The 16942-nt window shown below is 43.1% G+C and overlaps 1 protein-coding gene and 1 long non-coding RNA gene across 4 annotated transcripts in view; one reads left to right on the top strand and one right to left on the bottom strand.

Annotated features, from left to right (window-relative positions):
* The window catches only part of PCTP (phosphatidylcholine transfer protein), a 96419-nt gene extending 88653 nt beyond the window's left edge, over window positions 1-7766 (bottom strand). For 2 of the 3 annotated variants that reach the window (XM_069752448.1, XM_069752449.1), the window contains exon 1: window positions 7630-7762. In XM_069752448.1, coding sequence (XP_069608549.1) covers window positions 7630-7758 — 129 coding nt within the window. In that variant the 5' untranslated portion in view covers window positions 7759-7762. Of the gene's footprint in view, window positions 1-7629 lie in introns of all 3 variants that reach the window. The other variant, XM_069752450.1, reaches the window with a different exon arrangement.
* The window catches only part of LOC138665187 (uncharacterized), a 103189-nt gene that overhangs the window by 13095 nt on the left and 73152 nt on the right, over window positions 1-16942 (top strand). Inside the window, exons 2-3 of the long non-coding RNA XR_011318430.1 lie at window positions 7142-7303; window positions 7603-7859. This is a non-coding gene — a long non-coding RNA (uncharacterized lncRNA). The remainder of the gene's footprint in view (window positions 1-7141; window positions 7304-7602; window positions 7860-16942) is intronic.

The raw sequence follows: 16942 nt of genomic DNA on the forward strand, positions 1-16942 counted from the left end.
TAGCTAGGCAATATACAACGTGACTGTCCAATATACTACGTGGCTGTGCAATATACTACGTGCTCTGTGCTATATACTACGTACGCTGTGTTACATACTACGTAGTTCTGTTATATACTACGTCGGTTGTGTTATATACTACGTCACTGTGCAATATAGTACGTAGCCTGTGCTATATACTACCTACATATTCTAGATACTACCTACATATTCTAGAATACCTGATACATTTGAATTGGGCCACCATCTAGTACTGTATACTGTATATAGAGGGACTATGTGGGAATTCATACTGTAAATAGGTTGGCTATGTGGGGGCTCATACTGTATATACAGGGGGGTATGTGTGGACTCATACTATAGGGGGTTGTACTGGGGCTCATACTGAATATAGGTGGGCTGTGGGGGGCTCATACAGTAAAAGGGGGACTTTGTGGACTCAGACTGTCCATAGGGGGTGTATGTAAGCTTACACAGTAAAATATAGCTGTGTCAGCAAACATAATTCTGCTCAATACTAAAGTATACAATTCATATTAAATAATTATAATATAAACATTAAACATAATTAAATTTAGCCTTTTAGTTCGGCCCTCCACAACAGTCACATTCTCCTGTGGCCCCTCGGAAAAATTAATTGCTCGGCCCTGGTCTAATCCAATGTACATTATTGACATATGTAACCGTGCATCAGTAATTTGGAGGACGATTATGAGTCACACATCTATGCACTATTCATCAAAGATGTGTTTTTCTCATTCTCATTCAGGTATATGTAGTCTGCCAAATGTTTTCTGAATAAATCCCTTAAATGTCCAATGAGTGGGTGTAATTCAAACAACTGACGGCTTTGCAGCATTCTTTAAGGTTTGCAGACTACTATTATGCATTAATTACATTTTTTTTTCTAAGATTGCCAAACCATTGACTGAGTTGACTGAAAAGAGAAAATATGTGGTCAACTTGAAACCTGAAGCAGTTTAGACCTTCTTGGAGTTAACGGAATGGTTTTCAGCTAACCTTGTAATGCTTTATCTTAACTTAAAGCATCCTTTTGCAGCGGAGGTTGATGCCTCAGAGGTTGGAGTTGGAGCACATCTACTTTTCACAAAACTTTTCCTCTGACGAAACTATGATATTGATAGTCATAAATTGATGGCAATCAAGTGAGACTTTTAGGAGTGGCATCATTTTCTAGAAGATGCTAAACATAAAATTACAGTAATCACCAACCATAAAAATCTGACTTACTGTATCTAGAATCCTGCACTAGCTGGATGAGCTTTGTTCTTTCCAGATTTACTTTTGTGTTGACATTTAGAAATGGTACTACAAAATAAAAGCAGTCTCTCTCAAAGCTTCTGACCGTGTCATACTGAGGAATCTGAACAAATTACTATTCTTCTTGAGAGAATCGCTGCATCCACATTTTATTTCAATCGAAAGAGTTGTGCAGAGCTTAAAATTTTGGCTCCGGATATCACTTGTACATAAAAATTATTTGTTTCTCTTAGTTTCAACTCCTTGTTCTAGAGGCTTAGGCTATGTGCAGACGTATTCTGGTCCACTGTGGATTTTTCCGCAGCGGATTTGATAAATCTGCAGAGCAAAAACGCTGCGTTTTTGCTGCAGATTTATCGCAGATTTACCGTGGTTTTTCTGCGGATTTCACTGCGGTTTTCTATAGGAGCAGCTGTAAAACCGCTGCGGAATCCGCAGAAAGAAGTGACATGCTGCGGAATGTAAAACGCTGCGTTTCCGTGCAGTTTTTCTGCAGCATGTGTACAGCGATTTTTGTTTCCCATAGGTTTACATTGTACTGTAAACTCATGGGAAACTGCTGCCTGCGGATCCGCAGCAAAATCCGCATCGTGTGCACATACCCTTATGATTCCATACACACAAGACACCCTGGCATAGTTAATACACTTCAACTTGCAGCCAGGTATTGTATTTTTGATGCTCAACCATGGCAAGAGACTGAAAAGAATATGCATTCACTTTAGGAATCTGTGTTTGAGCCAAAATGCACTAAACCCATTATGTCAGAACACTCCAACCTTTCCCAATCATAAAAGTCCCTTTTTGACTGACATCTTGTAACCCACCTCAGTTATTGCCTTTAGATTCAGATCCTGATTGTGTCTTTCCTGTTACTTACCAGCTTAGTATGACTATCCTTGCATCAGGTTCACTGCTCCATTAGTGCCAGCAGCTACTCTGTGGATGCAACTCAGGGGCCTCCCCTGTTTCTGTGGTGTTGATGCTGTGAGAGTGCAGATTCCTAGTGCCGTATTCTCTGCTGCTTTGGAGCTTAGCAGCAGAGTATTTCTTTATTTTTTTGTCTATCCCATGTTTGTCTCTTCCCCTGTGTATCTGTAGTGGTGAGGCTAGCATCCTTGCCGGTCAGTGCACTAGCCAGGGTCAAGAGAGGAGACAGTCAGAGAGTAGGCATGTGACAGCAGTGGGGGGGGGGGGGGGGAGGACCTGCATAGGGCACTAGGGGAGCTTAGGACAGGCAGAGGTTGGTGTCAAGAAGAGGTGTCCCATACCTCGCTCACTACCGTTAGGGTCTTTTTCTCCCTTTTCCATCCCGTCATATTTGTATGCTCTGACGTCAGCCAGACTTATCCATGTCCGAGTATGACAACACCACTGTGCCTTTAGACTATATGCATATGTACCAAATTAAATCCCAGCTTTAAAGAGTACCTGTCACTTTAAGTCTTATTTCTTAAATCAATCATGACAATAAGCAACTTTGTAAAATATCTGTAATGTTATTACTAAACTTTTAATTAATTCTTACTTGTACAGGCTGTGCTCACTATGCTCAGTGCAGGTCCTGCAGCCAACCACGCTAGAAAACCAAATGTCTCTCTGTCACTCTCTCTACAGCTTACAGGTGAGGTAAAGAAGAGCATCACATGACTGCACAGAGTCCTCCCTCTTTTTACGTCACCACAGGTCCTGTAAGAGGAAGCTGCATTGTTTCTAGTGCGGTGTCTGCTGGACCTGTGATGACATCATGAAGAGGGAGGGCTGTATGCTGTCATGTGCTACTCCAGCCCGCCCTCTTCATTATCTCACACATGTCCTATACAGGAGCACTCAGCATCAGCACAGCCCGCGCTGTGCTGTCAGGTATGCGGCAATCTCTCCTCTGGCCCCCTGCTCCTGCCGCCTCCTCCAACGGACACCCGATCTCCCCAGCCGCTGCAGGAATCCGGCACTGGGGAAACCATGCGGGTCAGCTATTTAATTGAAGGCATATTTGCTGCTCCCTACTCGGCGCTGACAGGTGGGTGGGGAAGCGACTAATGAATATTCCTTTCCCCAGCGCCGGATTCCTGCAGCGGCAATATTTTCCTGCCTCCTGCGAGTGCAGTCCCAGTGCGATCCCACTCCGCTACTGACCCCTCCCCACATGTTACATTCGGACCATAAGACGCACCTCATTCTTTCCTCCCAAATTTGGAGGCAAAAAAGTGCATCTTATGGTTCAAAAAATACGGTAGTAAAGGATTTATATCTGAAGAATTTGCCTAAAGGCAGATGGATGGTCATGATACAACTGTTCCCCTGAATCTTAGGTTGTTTCCTGAGGAAGAAGAATGTGGCACTTCGAAACGCATCGGCTAAAAACAGTATGTTTCATAATTCTTGTAATTGACATCTTCAATAATCATCAGAGCGGAAAGACCCCGCAAATTCTCCACATCTTTATATCATTCTACTTTGTGTTATTCTCTACTGATTATATTGTCCTAAGACACATGTACAAGAGGACACAAGTATAAATCCACAGATCACATTGATACAGACTGTAGGAACATCAGTTCTTTCTAAGCAGGATATCCCACAGATGAGCTGAGCCTGAAATCTACACCATATATCGGATGATCAGCAGGAAAGCTGCTTATTCCAATTAGCTATAGAATTATAAAAGACAGATAATCCATTGTATTAAGGATAAGCACCCGTCTTGGGTTCAAAAGGGCAAGAGTGTAAAATTGGTTATCCTAAATCTCAATGTGTACAATTGAGGTATAAGGTAACATAAAACACAATTTTATGTCCAGTGGTGTCCAAATGAAGAAATGCGCTAATGGCTACCTGTAAGGGTATGTGCACATGATATCTTACAGACGCCTGTTTACTTGCATAGTTTTTAAAGAAGATGCTTCAGGAAAAGTATGCAGTGTTTTTTCCAAAATTATTTCCATTCCAAATATTTTTGACACCAGGTCAAGTGGGAAGAGCAGAGGCTAAGCGCCAGAATTGGTGCATCTTATGGATGTGCCTTTTTTGAGGAGGCTAAGAGAGGATATTTTTAGTCTGGGAGGGGGTCAATATCCATGGCCTATTAATATCACCCTTGCTGGTTATTAATTATAGGGGGGCCCCGCTTCATTTTTTTGGTGGGTCCCCATTTTAATAACCAGTAAAGGCTAAGCATACAGCTGTGAGCTGATATTAATAGCCTGGGAAGCTCCATGTTTTTTATACCCTTCCCAGGCTATAAACATCAGTACCCACCTGTCAGCTTTCCCTCAACTGGTTATAAAAATTTGGGGGGACCCCACACCATTTTTTTCTTTATTTATTACTTAAATCCATACACAGTAAGCTACACACACAAAGCAATGATTCTATATGCGACTCACATATTTCTACATGCACCTATCTATGTCCTGAAGAAAATTATCTTCAAATGACAGAGTAATTCTCTATGTAAAAGCTGATGTTAAAATCGAATTGCATACACATGTCATACGGATGCTAGTTGAGAAAAATCGCATTGTACTCGCATTACACACGTCCTGGTTTTCTGGCTCAACATCGGACCGATTTTTTAAACGTTAGTGTAACTCCAGCAGTAGAACTTGGCTCCTACAGCCAGTTTGATTTACATATTTGTCACATGATGACTATCTTGTCATCTGTTTCTTTTAATATTCAGAAAACTGGACTAGAAGCTAGTCGGCACAAGACTGCAAGTATGCACACTGTCTATTAGAGTCAAATCCTAACAATGTGTATATTACACACTGCTAATATTTAGAAAGTTCCACTACTTGTCAAAAGTGTGCCCTGAAGTGGAAAGCCCCTTTAAGAATGTTACAGTTCAGATTACGGTACTTTTTTTAAATTATTTTTTCCTATGAACTTTATTGATCTGTTACTAGCTTTCTTTAGTCCCACCAGGGGACATGACCTTGTGATAATCTGATGTATTTTATAATACACTGGAATACTTCTGCACTGCAGTGCATTTTGTGTGATAGTGGTATACTTAGAGGCAGTCCTATCAAGGGTAAAAGGAAATATTCTGGAGAAAAGGTGTTCAGCGGTCGGCTGCTAGACATTGAAGCACCGTTCAAAATGTTGGCAGCTGGGAGCTTCCCGAGCTTGCCTATCACAACCCCAAGAATCTCATATGACACATCTTACGGATAGGTTATTGGGTAGAATATATTGGTAACCTAAACCATAGGATGTGTTATTTATATGTGGGATATGCTCAATGTCAGACCCCAATGGATCTGATATTGATGACCTATCCTAAGGATCGATGATCAATATCTTCTTATTGGAAAATTGCATTGTGCCCTACTAGTTGCCAAGGCAACCAGTTGGTGATGTTCTTATAAAGGAGGGGGCTCTCCATCACGATACTCTACATAAATTCCACACTATATAATGATAGTGGCATCCTAAATGGCACAGTCCTTAGGTTCCTCAGATTATGGTCATTAGAGAAGTACTAGTTCTACCCAGCAAGAAACACTTAACAATGCTTGCTCCACAGTGCAGTGAAAGCCGCTCCACTCTATATGAGAGCTCAGGGCCAAGGCCAGATCTCTACCAGCTCTTGCAACATACAGTGGACCCCTCTTCACTTTTGAATTTCCTTCAGGCTTTCCCAGAGCTCTAACTTTCTTCCATGCTTGATTAAAGGGAATCTGTCACCCCAAAAATCGAGGGTGAGCTAAGGCCACCGGCATCAGGGGCTTATCTACAGCATTCTGTAGATAAGCCCCTGATGCCGGTGGCCTTAGCTCATATACGATTTTCGGGGTGACAGGTTCCCTTTAAGGGCTTGTTGTTTTTGAGTTTTCTGTGTGAGCTATAGTCTTTATTAATACCATTTAGCATATGTCCCAACTTTTGAACAAAAGAAAGATGGCCACATTTTGTAGTACACATACCGCAGGGCTCCGGCGCTGAGCCCACATCAAAGTCGCGACATGTCAGCTGTTATGTACAGCTGACATGTGCGCGAAATAGCGGCGGGTGAAATCGCGATTCACCCGCCGCTATTAACCTGTTAAATGCCGCTGTCAAACGCTGACAGCGGCATTTAACTAACGCTGCGGAAATGAGTGCATCGCCGACCCCCGTCACATCATCTGGGGTCGGCGATGCATCAGGATGGTAAACATAGTGGTCCTTGAGACCTCTATGGTTACTGATGCCGGCCTGCTGTGAGCGCCACCCTGTGGTCGACGCTCACAGCAAACCTGCAATTCAGCTACATAGCAGCGATCTGAGGATCGCTGCTATGTAGCAGAGCCGATCCAGTTGTGCCAGCTTCTACCCTACCAGGGAGGCTATTGAAGCATGGCAAAAGTTAAAAAAAATGTTTTTAAAAATATGAAAAAAAAAAAAAAATATAAAAGTTTAAATCACCCCCCTTTTGCCCCATCAAAAATAATTAAAAAAAAAAAATCACACCTACACATATTTGGTGTTGCCGCGTTCAGAATCTCCCGATCCATCAATAAAAAAAAAACATTAACCTGATCGCTAAACAGCGTAGTGAGAAAAAAAATTTTAAAACGCCAGAATTACCTTTTTTTGGTCGCCGCGACATTGCATTAATGCAATAACGGGCGATCAAAAAAATATATCTGCACAAATGTGGTATCATTAAAAACGTCAGCTCGGCATGGAAAAAATAAGCCCTCTCTCGACCCCAGATCACGAAAATAAGCCCTCACATGGCCATATTGACGGAAAAATAAAGTTATGGCTCTGGGAAGGAGGGGAGCGGAAAAAAAAAAAAATGAAAAAGGGCCGTGGCATTAAGGGGTTAATAAAGTACGGTGACTACAGTTTTTACATGCATTTTTTTCAGGCTCCACATAGAAGAGAGAAACAAAGCACCAAAACCGCAAAGTTCAGAAGCGGGGCCGCAGTTATCATGAAATCACATCCACTTTGATTGGACAGATAAACAGCAGAATTTCTGAGCAGAAAATATGCAACATTTACGCTACATGTGAATAAGGTTTAAACTGTAAGTAAATGTGTTTCCATGAAATCTCCGCCCGCGGGGCATCTAAAGGCGCTGCTGAACTCTGCACTTTTGGTGCATTTTTCCTTATAGGCTTCTTCTGAAAAGATGCATGAAAAAAATACTGTGGCGTTTTTAATGGCTGAATCAAAGTTTTTCTGTACTATTAAAAGGTGTATATATATATATATATGTGTATATATGTATATAATGTGTGTACTTGTGATTTATGGCATATTGCACGCTTCTTAGTGCCTGTACAGTAATCATCTCAGCCATGGCTCTGCACTTTGCATTCACAGATCACCATGGATGACAGGGAGCCGTACCTGGTCGTAGAGCCGGTAGATGTGAATGCCCGTGCTCTCTGTGAACAGCTCCCAGCCTGCAGGCAGTGCCCGCCCGTCCAGCTCCTTCCAGGCCTCCTGAAACTGTTCCTCGGTGAACCGGATTTCCATTATTCCGGTCACCGGCACACCGACTGGTATTGACAGTGCAGTGATGACGTCATGGACTCGAACTGCGCCGCAACCAATCACACAGCTGGCCAACTTCAAAGGTAACCAATCAGGCACAGAGGAGCACTTCCGTGTTTGCTGCACTAGTGCTGAGTGAGTCCTGTCACGCACGGTGCGGTCAGTGCAGATGTGAGTGAGGCAGAGAGGAGTCTGTGCGGCTGTCACGACTATAATGCATATGTTTAAAATAAGTTTTTTATTATTACTATTTTTTAATACAAGCTTAAAACTTAGACTAGTAAGGGTTGTCTACTGTGAATATGTTCTTTGCTGTATGGATGCTGATGCGAAGAATATGTGTATATAAAAGTGTATCTATAGTGTGTGTGTGTGTGTAATAGTGTATATATCGTGTGTGTCTGTAATCGTGTATATATCGTGTGTATAATAGTGTATATACAGTGTGTGTGTGTGTGTGTGTGTGTATAATAGTGTATATATCATGTGTGTGTAATAGTGTATATACAATGTATGTATTTAATAGTGTATATACAGTGTGTGTGTGTGTGTGTGTGTAATAGTGTATATATCATGTGTGTGTAATAGTGTATATACAATGTATGTATTTAATAGTGTATATAGAGTGTGTGTGTGTATAATAGTGTATATATCATGTGTGTATAATAGTGTATATACAATGTATGTATTTAATAGTGTATATACAGTGTGTGTGTGTGTATAATAGTGTATATATCATGTGTGTGTGTAGGAAAATACTAAAACCCTATGTGTCATATTTGTCTATACCTATGCCTATGGTAGATTTTGCCTATGGTAGATTTTTTTAGTCATATTTGTCTATACCTATGGTAGATTTTTTACAGTGTGCGGGAAATCAGCGATTCCGCAGAATTAATGAACATGTTGCTTTTTTTTTCCGCGATTCGTTTTTGTCGCGGAAAAAAAAATCGCAACATTTGCACAAGTTTTGCGGATTACATTGAAATGATTGAGAACCATATGTAAGCGTTTTTTTCACGTTTTTATCGCGTTTTTATAGCAAAAAAAAACGCGAAAAAAACTGAACGTGTGCACATAGCCTTACAACTCCCTTCTCTGTACCTGAATTGAGAGAGGGAGGGGGATGTTTTGAGTGAGATAACATTAAGGCTAGGTTCTCATTTCGTTTTCGGGTGAGCGCTAACAGACAGTGTTGCATGGCGAAATTAACGCCGTGCAACGTGTCCGTTAGCGCTCCCATTGCCAGCAATGTTAAAGCGTATTGCTAGTGCGTGCCATTTTCTGCATGCGCTAGCGATGTGCCGTTCTTTTGTGGCGCGCCTCGGACGCTGCTTGCAGCGTCCGAGGCGCGCCCGAGGTCCGTTCCCCGCTCTCGCAGATCGGGGATCTGCACTAGTGGGGACGTTTAACACGACCCCTAAAAAGACATTGCGTTAGCGCAATCCGCTAGCGCTTAGCGCTAAAAGGATTGCCCTGACGCAATGAGAACCTAGCCTAATATTGTCTACCTTGAGATAGTTTATAAACCCTCCTCTCACACATCCAGGGCCCAGCAACCACAGAATGCAGAGTAAGTGGACATGCTGGCTGGGGCATATCTTAAGGTACCGTCACACTCAGCAACTTTACAACGAGAACGACAACAATCTGTGACTTTGCAGCGTCCTGGATAGCGATCTCGTTGTGCTTGACACGCAGCAGCGATCAGGATCCCGCTGTGATATCGCTGGTCGGAGCTGAAAGTCCAAAACTTTATTTGGTCGCTAGATCGGCGCGTATCGTCATGTCTGACAGCAAAAGCAACTACGCCAGCAATGTTTTACATGGAGCGAGAACAATAAGCGAGTCGCCGTTACATCACTGGGTCGCTCCTGCATCGTTCTGCTGTTAGTGTTTGATGTCTCTACAGCGACGCTCCAGCGATCTAGTTTAGGTCAGATCGTTGTCTATATCGCTGCAGCGTCGCTATGTGTGACTGTACCTTACTGAAGTCAAGCATCAACACCAGGCTCTCCCATCATCACTTTGGTAAGTATTACGAATAACGGTTTTAAGCTCAGTTCTTTTTATTGGAAAAAGTTCATATTGGTGACAGAAAGTTACTTTCCCAGTTTCATTAAGATCTTTTTAGGGATTCAGTCTTTATGCGCCATATTCTGCCATACCTATGCCTACAGTGTTATCATGGTTGGAAACTGAATAACGGTTTTGAGCTCCGGTTTTTTTTATTGGAATTAGTTCACATTAGTACAACAACATTATCTTCCAAGTTTCATTAGGATCTTTTTAGGGATTCAGTCTTTATGCGCCATATTCTGCCATACCTATGCCTAATGTGTTATCACGGTTGGAAACGAAAAAACGGTTTTAAGCTCCGTTTTTTTATTGGAAAATGTTCATATTAGTACAACAACTAATCCAAGTTTCATTAGGATCTTTTTAGGGATTCGGTCTTTATGCGCCATATTCTTCCATACCTATGCCTAGTGTGTTATCACGGTTGGAAACGGAAAAACGGTTTTGAGCTCCGTTTTTTTTATTGGAATATGTTCATATTAGTACAACAACGTTATCTTCCAAGTTCCAGTAGGATCTTTTTAGGGATTCAGTCTTCCATACCTATGCCTAGTGTGTTATCATGGTTGGAAACGGAAAAACGGTTTTGAGCTCCGTTTTTTTAATTGGAATATGTTCATATTAGTACAACAACGTTATCTTCCAAGTTCCAGTAGGATCTTTTTAGGGATTCAGTCTTTATGCGCCATATTCTGCCATACCTATGCCTACAGTGTTATCATGGTTGGAAACGGAAAAACGGTTTTGAGCTCCGTTTTTTTAATTGGAATATGTTCATATTAGTACAACAACGTTATCTTCCAAGTTTCATTAAGATCTTTTTAGGGATTCAGTCGTTATGCGCCATTTTCTGCCATACCTATGCCTACAGTGTTATCATGGTTGGAAACGGAAAAACGGTTTTGAGCTCCGTTTTTTTTATTGGAATTAGTTCATATTAGTACAACAACGTTATCTTCCAAGTTCCATTAAGATCTTTTTAGGGATTCAGTCTTTATGTGCCATATTCTGCCATACCCATGCCTATGGTAGTTTTTTTTTCTAAAGTTGAATTTTTTGAATCTATTTTTTCTTTCCACTTCACTATTTAAAAATAAATTAGCGGAGGTTAAACTTTAATTGCGTTTTCCACAAGGCAAACCCATACATTGCTATAGAGTAACTTTACATTTGAAATAAACACTGAATCCCTAAGAAGATCTTGATGAAACTTTGAAAATAAGTTTGTCATTAATATGAACTTTTTCCAGCAAGAAAAACAAAGCTTAAAAATGTAATTCTGTTTTCAACAATGTTAATTCATACATTCCTATATAATAACTTTACATTTCAAATAAACAGTGAATCCCTAAGTAGATCTTTATCGAAAATTTTTGCCTTAAGGTACCTTCACACATAACGATATCGTTAAGGATATCGTTGCAACGTCACGCTTTTTGTGACGTAGCAACGATCCCGCTAACGATCTCGTTATGTGTGACAGCGACCAACGATCAGGCCCCTGATACGCAGCGGTGTTCTATCGAAAAGCCGGCAATTCAGTGCGGTGTACAGTAAAATCACACTGACAGGTTATAATAGAATAGGTAGAATAAATGTGTACACATAGAATAGGTATATATAGATGTAGATATATAGATGGTGGCCCGATTCTAACGCATCGGGTATTCTAGAATATGCATGTCCACGTAGTATATTGCCCAGCCACATACTATATTCGCCAGCCCACGGTCATGTGACTGCGAAGTCATCACAGGCCCTGCGCTCATACCACTGCTGGGACCCAAAGCTGCCGTGGACTACAAGGGGCCCTCAGAAAGGTGAGTATATGTTTATTTTTTATTTTTTAAAATGTGACAAACCTGGCTGGGCAATATACTGCGTGACTGGCCAATATACTACATGGCTCTGTGCTGTATACTACGTCGCTGTGCAATATACTACGTAACTGGGCAATATAGTACGTGGCTGGGCAATATACTACGTGGCTGGGCAATATACTACGTGACTGGCCAATATACTACATGGCTCTGTGCTGTATACTACGTCGCTGTGCAATATACTACGTAACTGGGCAATATAGTACGTGGCTGGGCAATATACTACGTGGCTGGGCAATATACTACGTGAGCTGGGCAATATACTACGTGAGCTGGGCAATATGGTACTTGGCTGGCCAATATAGTACATGGGCAGGGCAATATACTACATGGCTGGGCAATATACTACGTGGACATGCATATTCTAGAATACCCGATGCGTTAGAATCGGGCCACCATCGTGTGTGTGTGTGTGTGTGTGTGTGTGTTACTATGTGTAGACATTTATTTTAGCTATTCTATTATAACCTGTCAGTGTGATTTTACTGTACACCGCACTGAATTTCCGGCTTTTCTCTCTAACACCGCTGCGTATTTCTCGCAAGTCACACTGCTGGTCCGTGTGTAATCCGTATTTTTCTGGCCCCCATAGACTTTCATTGGCGTATTTTTTGCGCAATACGGTGACAAACGCAGCATGCTGCGATTTTCTACGGCCATAGAAAGCCGAATAATACGGATCAGTAAAATACGGCAGATAGGAGCTGGGCCATAGAGAAGCATTGTACCGTATGCAATCCGTATTTTCTGCACCTCTCATACGTCCGTAAAACTCGCCAGTGTGAGGCCGGTGTAAGGCAAAAATTTTCAATAAAGATATACTTAGGGATTCACTGTTTATTTGAAATGTAAAGTTATTATATAGGAATGTATGAACATTGTTGAAAACAGAATTACATTTTTAAGCTCTGTTTTTCTTGCTGGAAAAAGTTCATATTAATGACAAACTTATTTTCAAAGTTTCATCAAGATCTTCTTAGGGATTCAGTGTTTATTTCAAATTTAACCCCTTCCCGACCTTTGACGCATACGCTGCGTCATGAAAGTCGGTGCCATTCCGACCCATGACGCAGCATATGCGTTGCAGATCGGGTGAAAGGGTTAACTCCCATTTCACCCGATCTGCAGGGACAGGGGGAGTGGTAGTTTAGCCCAGGGGGGGTGGCTTCACCCCCTCGTGGCTACGATCGCTCTGATTGGCTGTTGAAAGTGAAACTGCCAATCAGAGCGATTTGTAATATTTCACCTAAAAAAATGGTGAAATATTACAATCCAGCCATGGCCGATGCTGCAATATCATCGGCCATGGCTGGACACACTAATGTGCACCCACCCCACCCCTCCGATCGCCCCCCCAGCCCCCCGATCTGTGGTCCGCTCCCCTCGGTCCTGTGCTCCGCTCCCCCGTCCTCCTGCCCGCTCCCCCCGTGCTCCAATCACACCCCCCGTGCTCCAAACAAACCCCCCCGCACTCCGATCCCCCCCCGCACAGCGATCCCCCCCCCCGTGCTCCGATCCACCCGCCCGCACAGCGATCCCCCACTCCGTGCTCCAATCCACCCCCCCGTGTTCCGATCCACCCCCCCCGTGCTCCGACGCCCCCCCCCGTGCCCTGATCTCCCCCCCTTATACTTACCTGGCCTCCCGGGGACCGTCCGTCTTCTTTCCTGGGCGCCGCCATCTTCCAAAATGGCAGGCACATGTGCAGTGCGCCCGCCGAATCTGCCGGCCGGCAGATTCGTTCCAAAGTGAGTTTTGATCACTGAGATATAACCTACCTCAGTGATCAAAATAAAAAAAATAATAAATGACCCCCCCCCCCCCCCCCCTTTGTCACCCCCATAGGTAGGGACAATAAAAAAAGTATTTTTTTTTTCCACTAAGGTTGGGGTAAGAACTAGGGTTAGGGTTAGGGTTAGGGGTAGGGTTAGGGGTAGGGTTAGGGTTATTTCTAGGGGTAGGGTTAGGGGTAGGGGTAGGTTTTCGGTATGTGCACACGTATTCTGGTCCTCTGCGGATTTTTCCGCTGCGGATTTGATAAATCCGCAGTGCTAAACCGCTGCGGAATTATGGCGGATTTACCACGTTTTTTCTGCGCATTTCAATGCGGTTTTACAACTGCGATTTTCTATTTGAGCAGTTGTAAAACCGCTGCGGAATCCGCAGAAAGAAGTGACATGCTGCGGAATGTAAACCGCTGCGTTTCCGTGCAGTTTTTCTGCAGCATGTGTACAGCGATTTTTGTTTCCCATAGGTTTGCATTGAACTGTAAACTCATGGGAAACTGCTGCGGATCCGCAGCGTTTTCCGCAGCGTGTGCACATACCTTTAGAATTAGGCTATGTGCACATGGTGCGGATTGGCCGCTGCGGATCCGCAGCAGAGTTCCATCAGGTTTACAGTACCATGTAAACATATGGAAAGCCAAATCCGCTGTGCCCATGGTGCGGAAAATACCGCGCGGGAACGCTGCGTTGTATTTTCCGCAGCATGTCAATTCTTTGTGCGGATTCCGCAGAGTTTTACACCTGTTCCTCAATAGGAATCCGCAGGTGAAATCCGGACAAAAAACACTGGAAATCCGCGGTAAATCCGCAGGTAAAACGCAGTGCCTTTTACCCGTGGATTTTTCAAAAATGGTGCTGAAAAATCTCATACGAATCCGCAACGTGGGCACATAGCCTTAGGGCTAGGGTTGGGTTGGAATTAGGGTTGTGGTTAGGGTTAGGGGTGTGTTGGGGTTAGGGGTGTGTTGGGGTTACGGGTGTGTTGGGGTTAGGGTTGTGATTAGGGTTATGGCTACAGTTGGGATAAGGGTTAGGGGTGTGTTGGAGTTAGAATTGAGGGGTTTCCACTGTTTAGGCACATCAGGGGGTCTCCAAACGCAACATGGCGCCACCATTGATTCCAGCCAATCTTGTATTCAAAAAGTCAAATGGTGCTCCCTCACTTCCGAGCCCCGACGTGTGCCCAAACAGTGGTTTACCCCCACATATGGGGTACCAGCATACTCAGGACAAACTGCGCAACAATTACTGGGGTCCAATTTCTCCTGTTACCCTTGAGAAAATAAAAAATTGCTTGCTAAAACATCATTTTTGAGGAAAGAAAAATGATTTTTTATTTTCACGGCTCTGCGTTGTAAACGTCTGTGAAGCACTTGGGGGTTCAAAGTGCTCACCACATATCTAGATAAGTTCCTTGGGGGGTCTAGTTTCCAAAATGGGGTCACTTGTGGGGGGTTTCTGCATTTCAAAAGTCACTACTTCCCTTCTGAGCCCCCACGTGTGCCCAAACAGTGGTTTACCCCCACACTTGGGGTATCAGTGTACTCAGGAGAAACTGGACAACAACTTTTGGGGTCCAATTTCTCCTGTAACCCTTGGGAAAATAAAAAATTCTGGGCTAAAAAATTATTTTTCAGGAAAGAAAACGTATTTATTATTTTCACTGCTCTGTGTTATGAACTTCTGTGAAGCACTTGGGGGTTCAAAGTGCTCTCCTCACATCTAGATAAGTTCCTTTCGGGGTCTAGTTTCCAAAATGGGGTCACTTGTGGGGGGTTTCTACTGTTTAGCCACATCAGGGGCTCTGCAAACGCAACGTGACGCCCGCAGAGCATTCCATCAAAGTCTGCATTTCAAAACGTCACTACTTCACTTCCGAGCCCCAGCATGTGCCTAAACAGTGGTTTACCCCCACATATTGGGCATCAGCGTACTCAGGAGAAACTGGACAACAACTTTTGGGGTCAAATTTCTCCTGTTACCCTTGGGAAAATAAAAAATTGCGGGCTAAAAAATCATTTTTGAGAAAAGAATTTTTTTTTTTATTTTCATGGCTCTGCGTTATAAACTTCTGTGAAGCACTTGAGGGTTCAAAGTGCTCACCACACATCTAGATTAGTTCCTTTGGGGGTCTAGTTTCCAAAATGGGGTCATTTGTGGGGGATCTCTAATGTTTAGGCACACAGGGGCTCTCCAAACGCGACATGGTGTCCGCTAATGATTGGAGCTAATTTTCCATTTAAAAAGCTAAATGGCGTGCCTTCCCTTCTGAGCCCTGCCGTGCGCCCAAACAGTGGTTTACCCCCACATATGGGGTATCAGCGTACTCAGGACAAACTGGACAACAATATTTGGGGTCCAATTTCTCCTATTACCATTGGCAAAATAGGAAATTCCAGGCTAAAAAATCATTTTTGAGAAAAGAAAAATTATTTTTTATTTTCATGGCCCTGCATTATAAACTTCTGTGAAGCACCTGGGGGTTTAAAGTGCTCAGTATGCATCTAGATAAGTTCATTGGGGGGTCTAGTTTCCAAAATGGGGTCACTTGTGGGGGAGCTCCATTGCATAGGCACGCAGGGGCTCTCCAAATGCGACATGGTGTCCGCTAACAAATGGAGCTAATTTTCCATTCAAAAAGTCAAAAGGCGCGCCTTCCCTTCTGAGCCCTGCCGTGTGCCCAAACAGTGGTTTACCCCCACATATGAGGTATCGGCGTACTCGGGAGAAATTGCTCAACAAATTTTAGGATCCATTTTATCCTATTGCCCATGTGAAAATGAAAAAATTGAGGCGAAAAGAAATTTTTTGTGAAAAAAAAGTACTTTTTCATTTTTACGGATCAATTTGTGAAGCACCTGAGGGTTTAAAGTGCTCACTAGGCATCTAGATAAGTTCCTTGGGGGGTCCAGTTTCCAAAATGGGGTCACTTGTGGGGGAGCTCCAATGTTTAAGCACACAGGGTCTCTCCAAACGCGACATGGTGTCCGCTAACGATGGAGATAATTTTCCATTCAAAAAGTCAAATGGCGCTCCTTCCCTTCCGAGCCTTACCATGTGCCCAAACAGTGGTTTACCCCCACATGTGAGGTATCGGTGTGCTCAGGAGAAATTGCCAAACAAATTTTAGGATCCATTTTATCCTGTTGTCCATGTGAAAATGAAAAAATTGAGGCTAAAAAATTTTTTTTTGTGAAAAAATAGTACTTTTTCATTTTTACGGATCAATTTGTGAAGCAGCTGGGGGTTTAAAGGGCTCACTATGCATCTAGATAAGTTCCTTGGGGCGTCTAGTTTCCAAAATGGGGTCACTTGTGGGGGAGCTCCAATTTTTAGGCACACGGGGGCTCTCCAAACGTGACATGGTGTCCGCTAAAGAGTGCAGCCAATTTTTCATTCAAAAAGTCAAATGGCGCTCCT

This window comes from Ranitomeya imitator, chromosome 2 (assembly GCF_032444005.1).
Source record: "Ranitomeya imitator isolate aRanImi1 chromosome 2, aRanImi1.pri, whole genome shotgun sequence".
Lineage (NCBI taxonomy): Eukaryota > Metazoa > Chordata > Amphibia > Anura > Dendrobatidae > Ranitomeya > Ranitomeya imitator.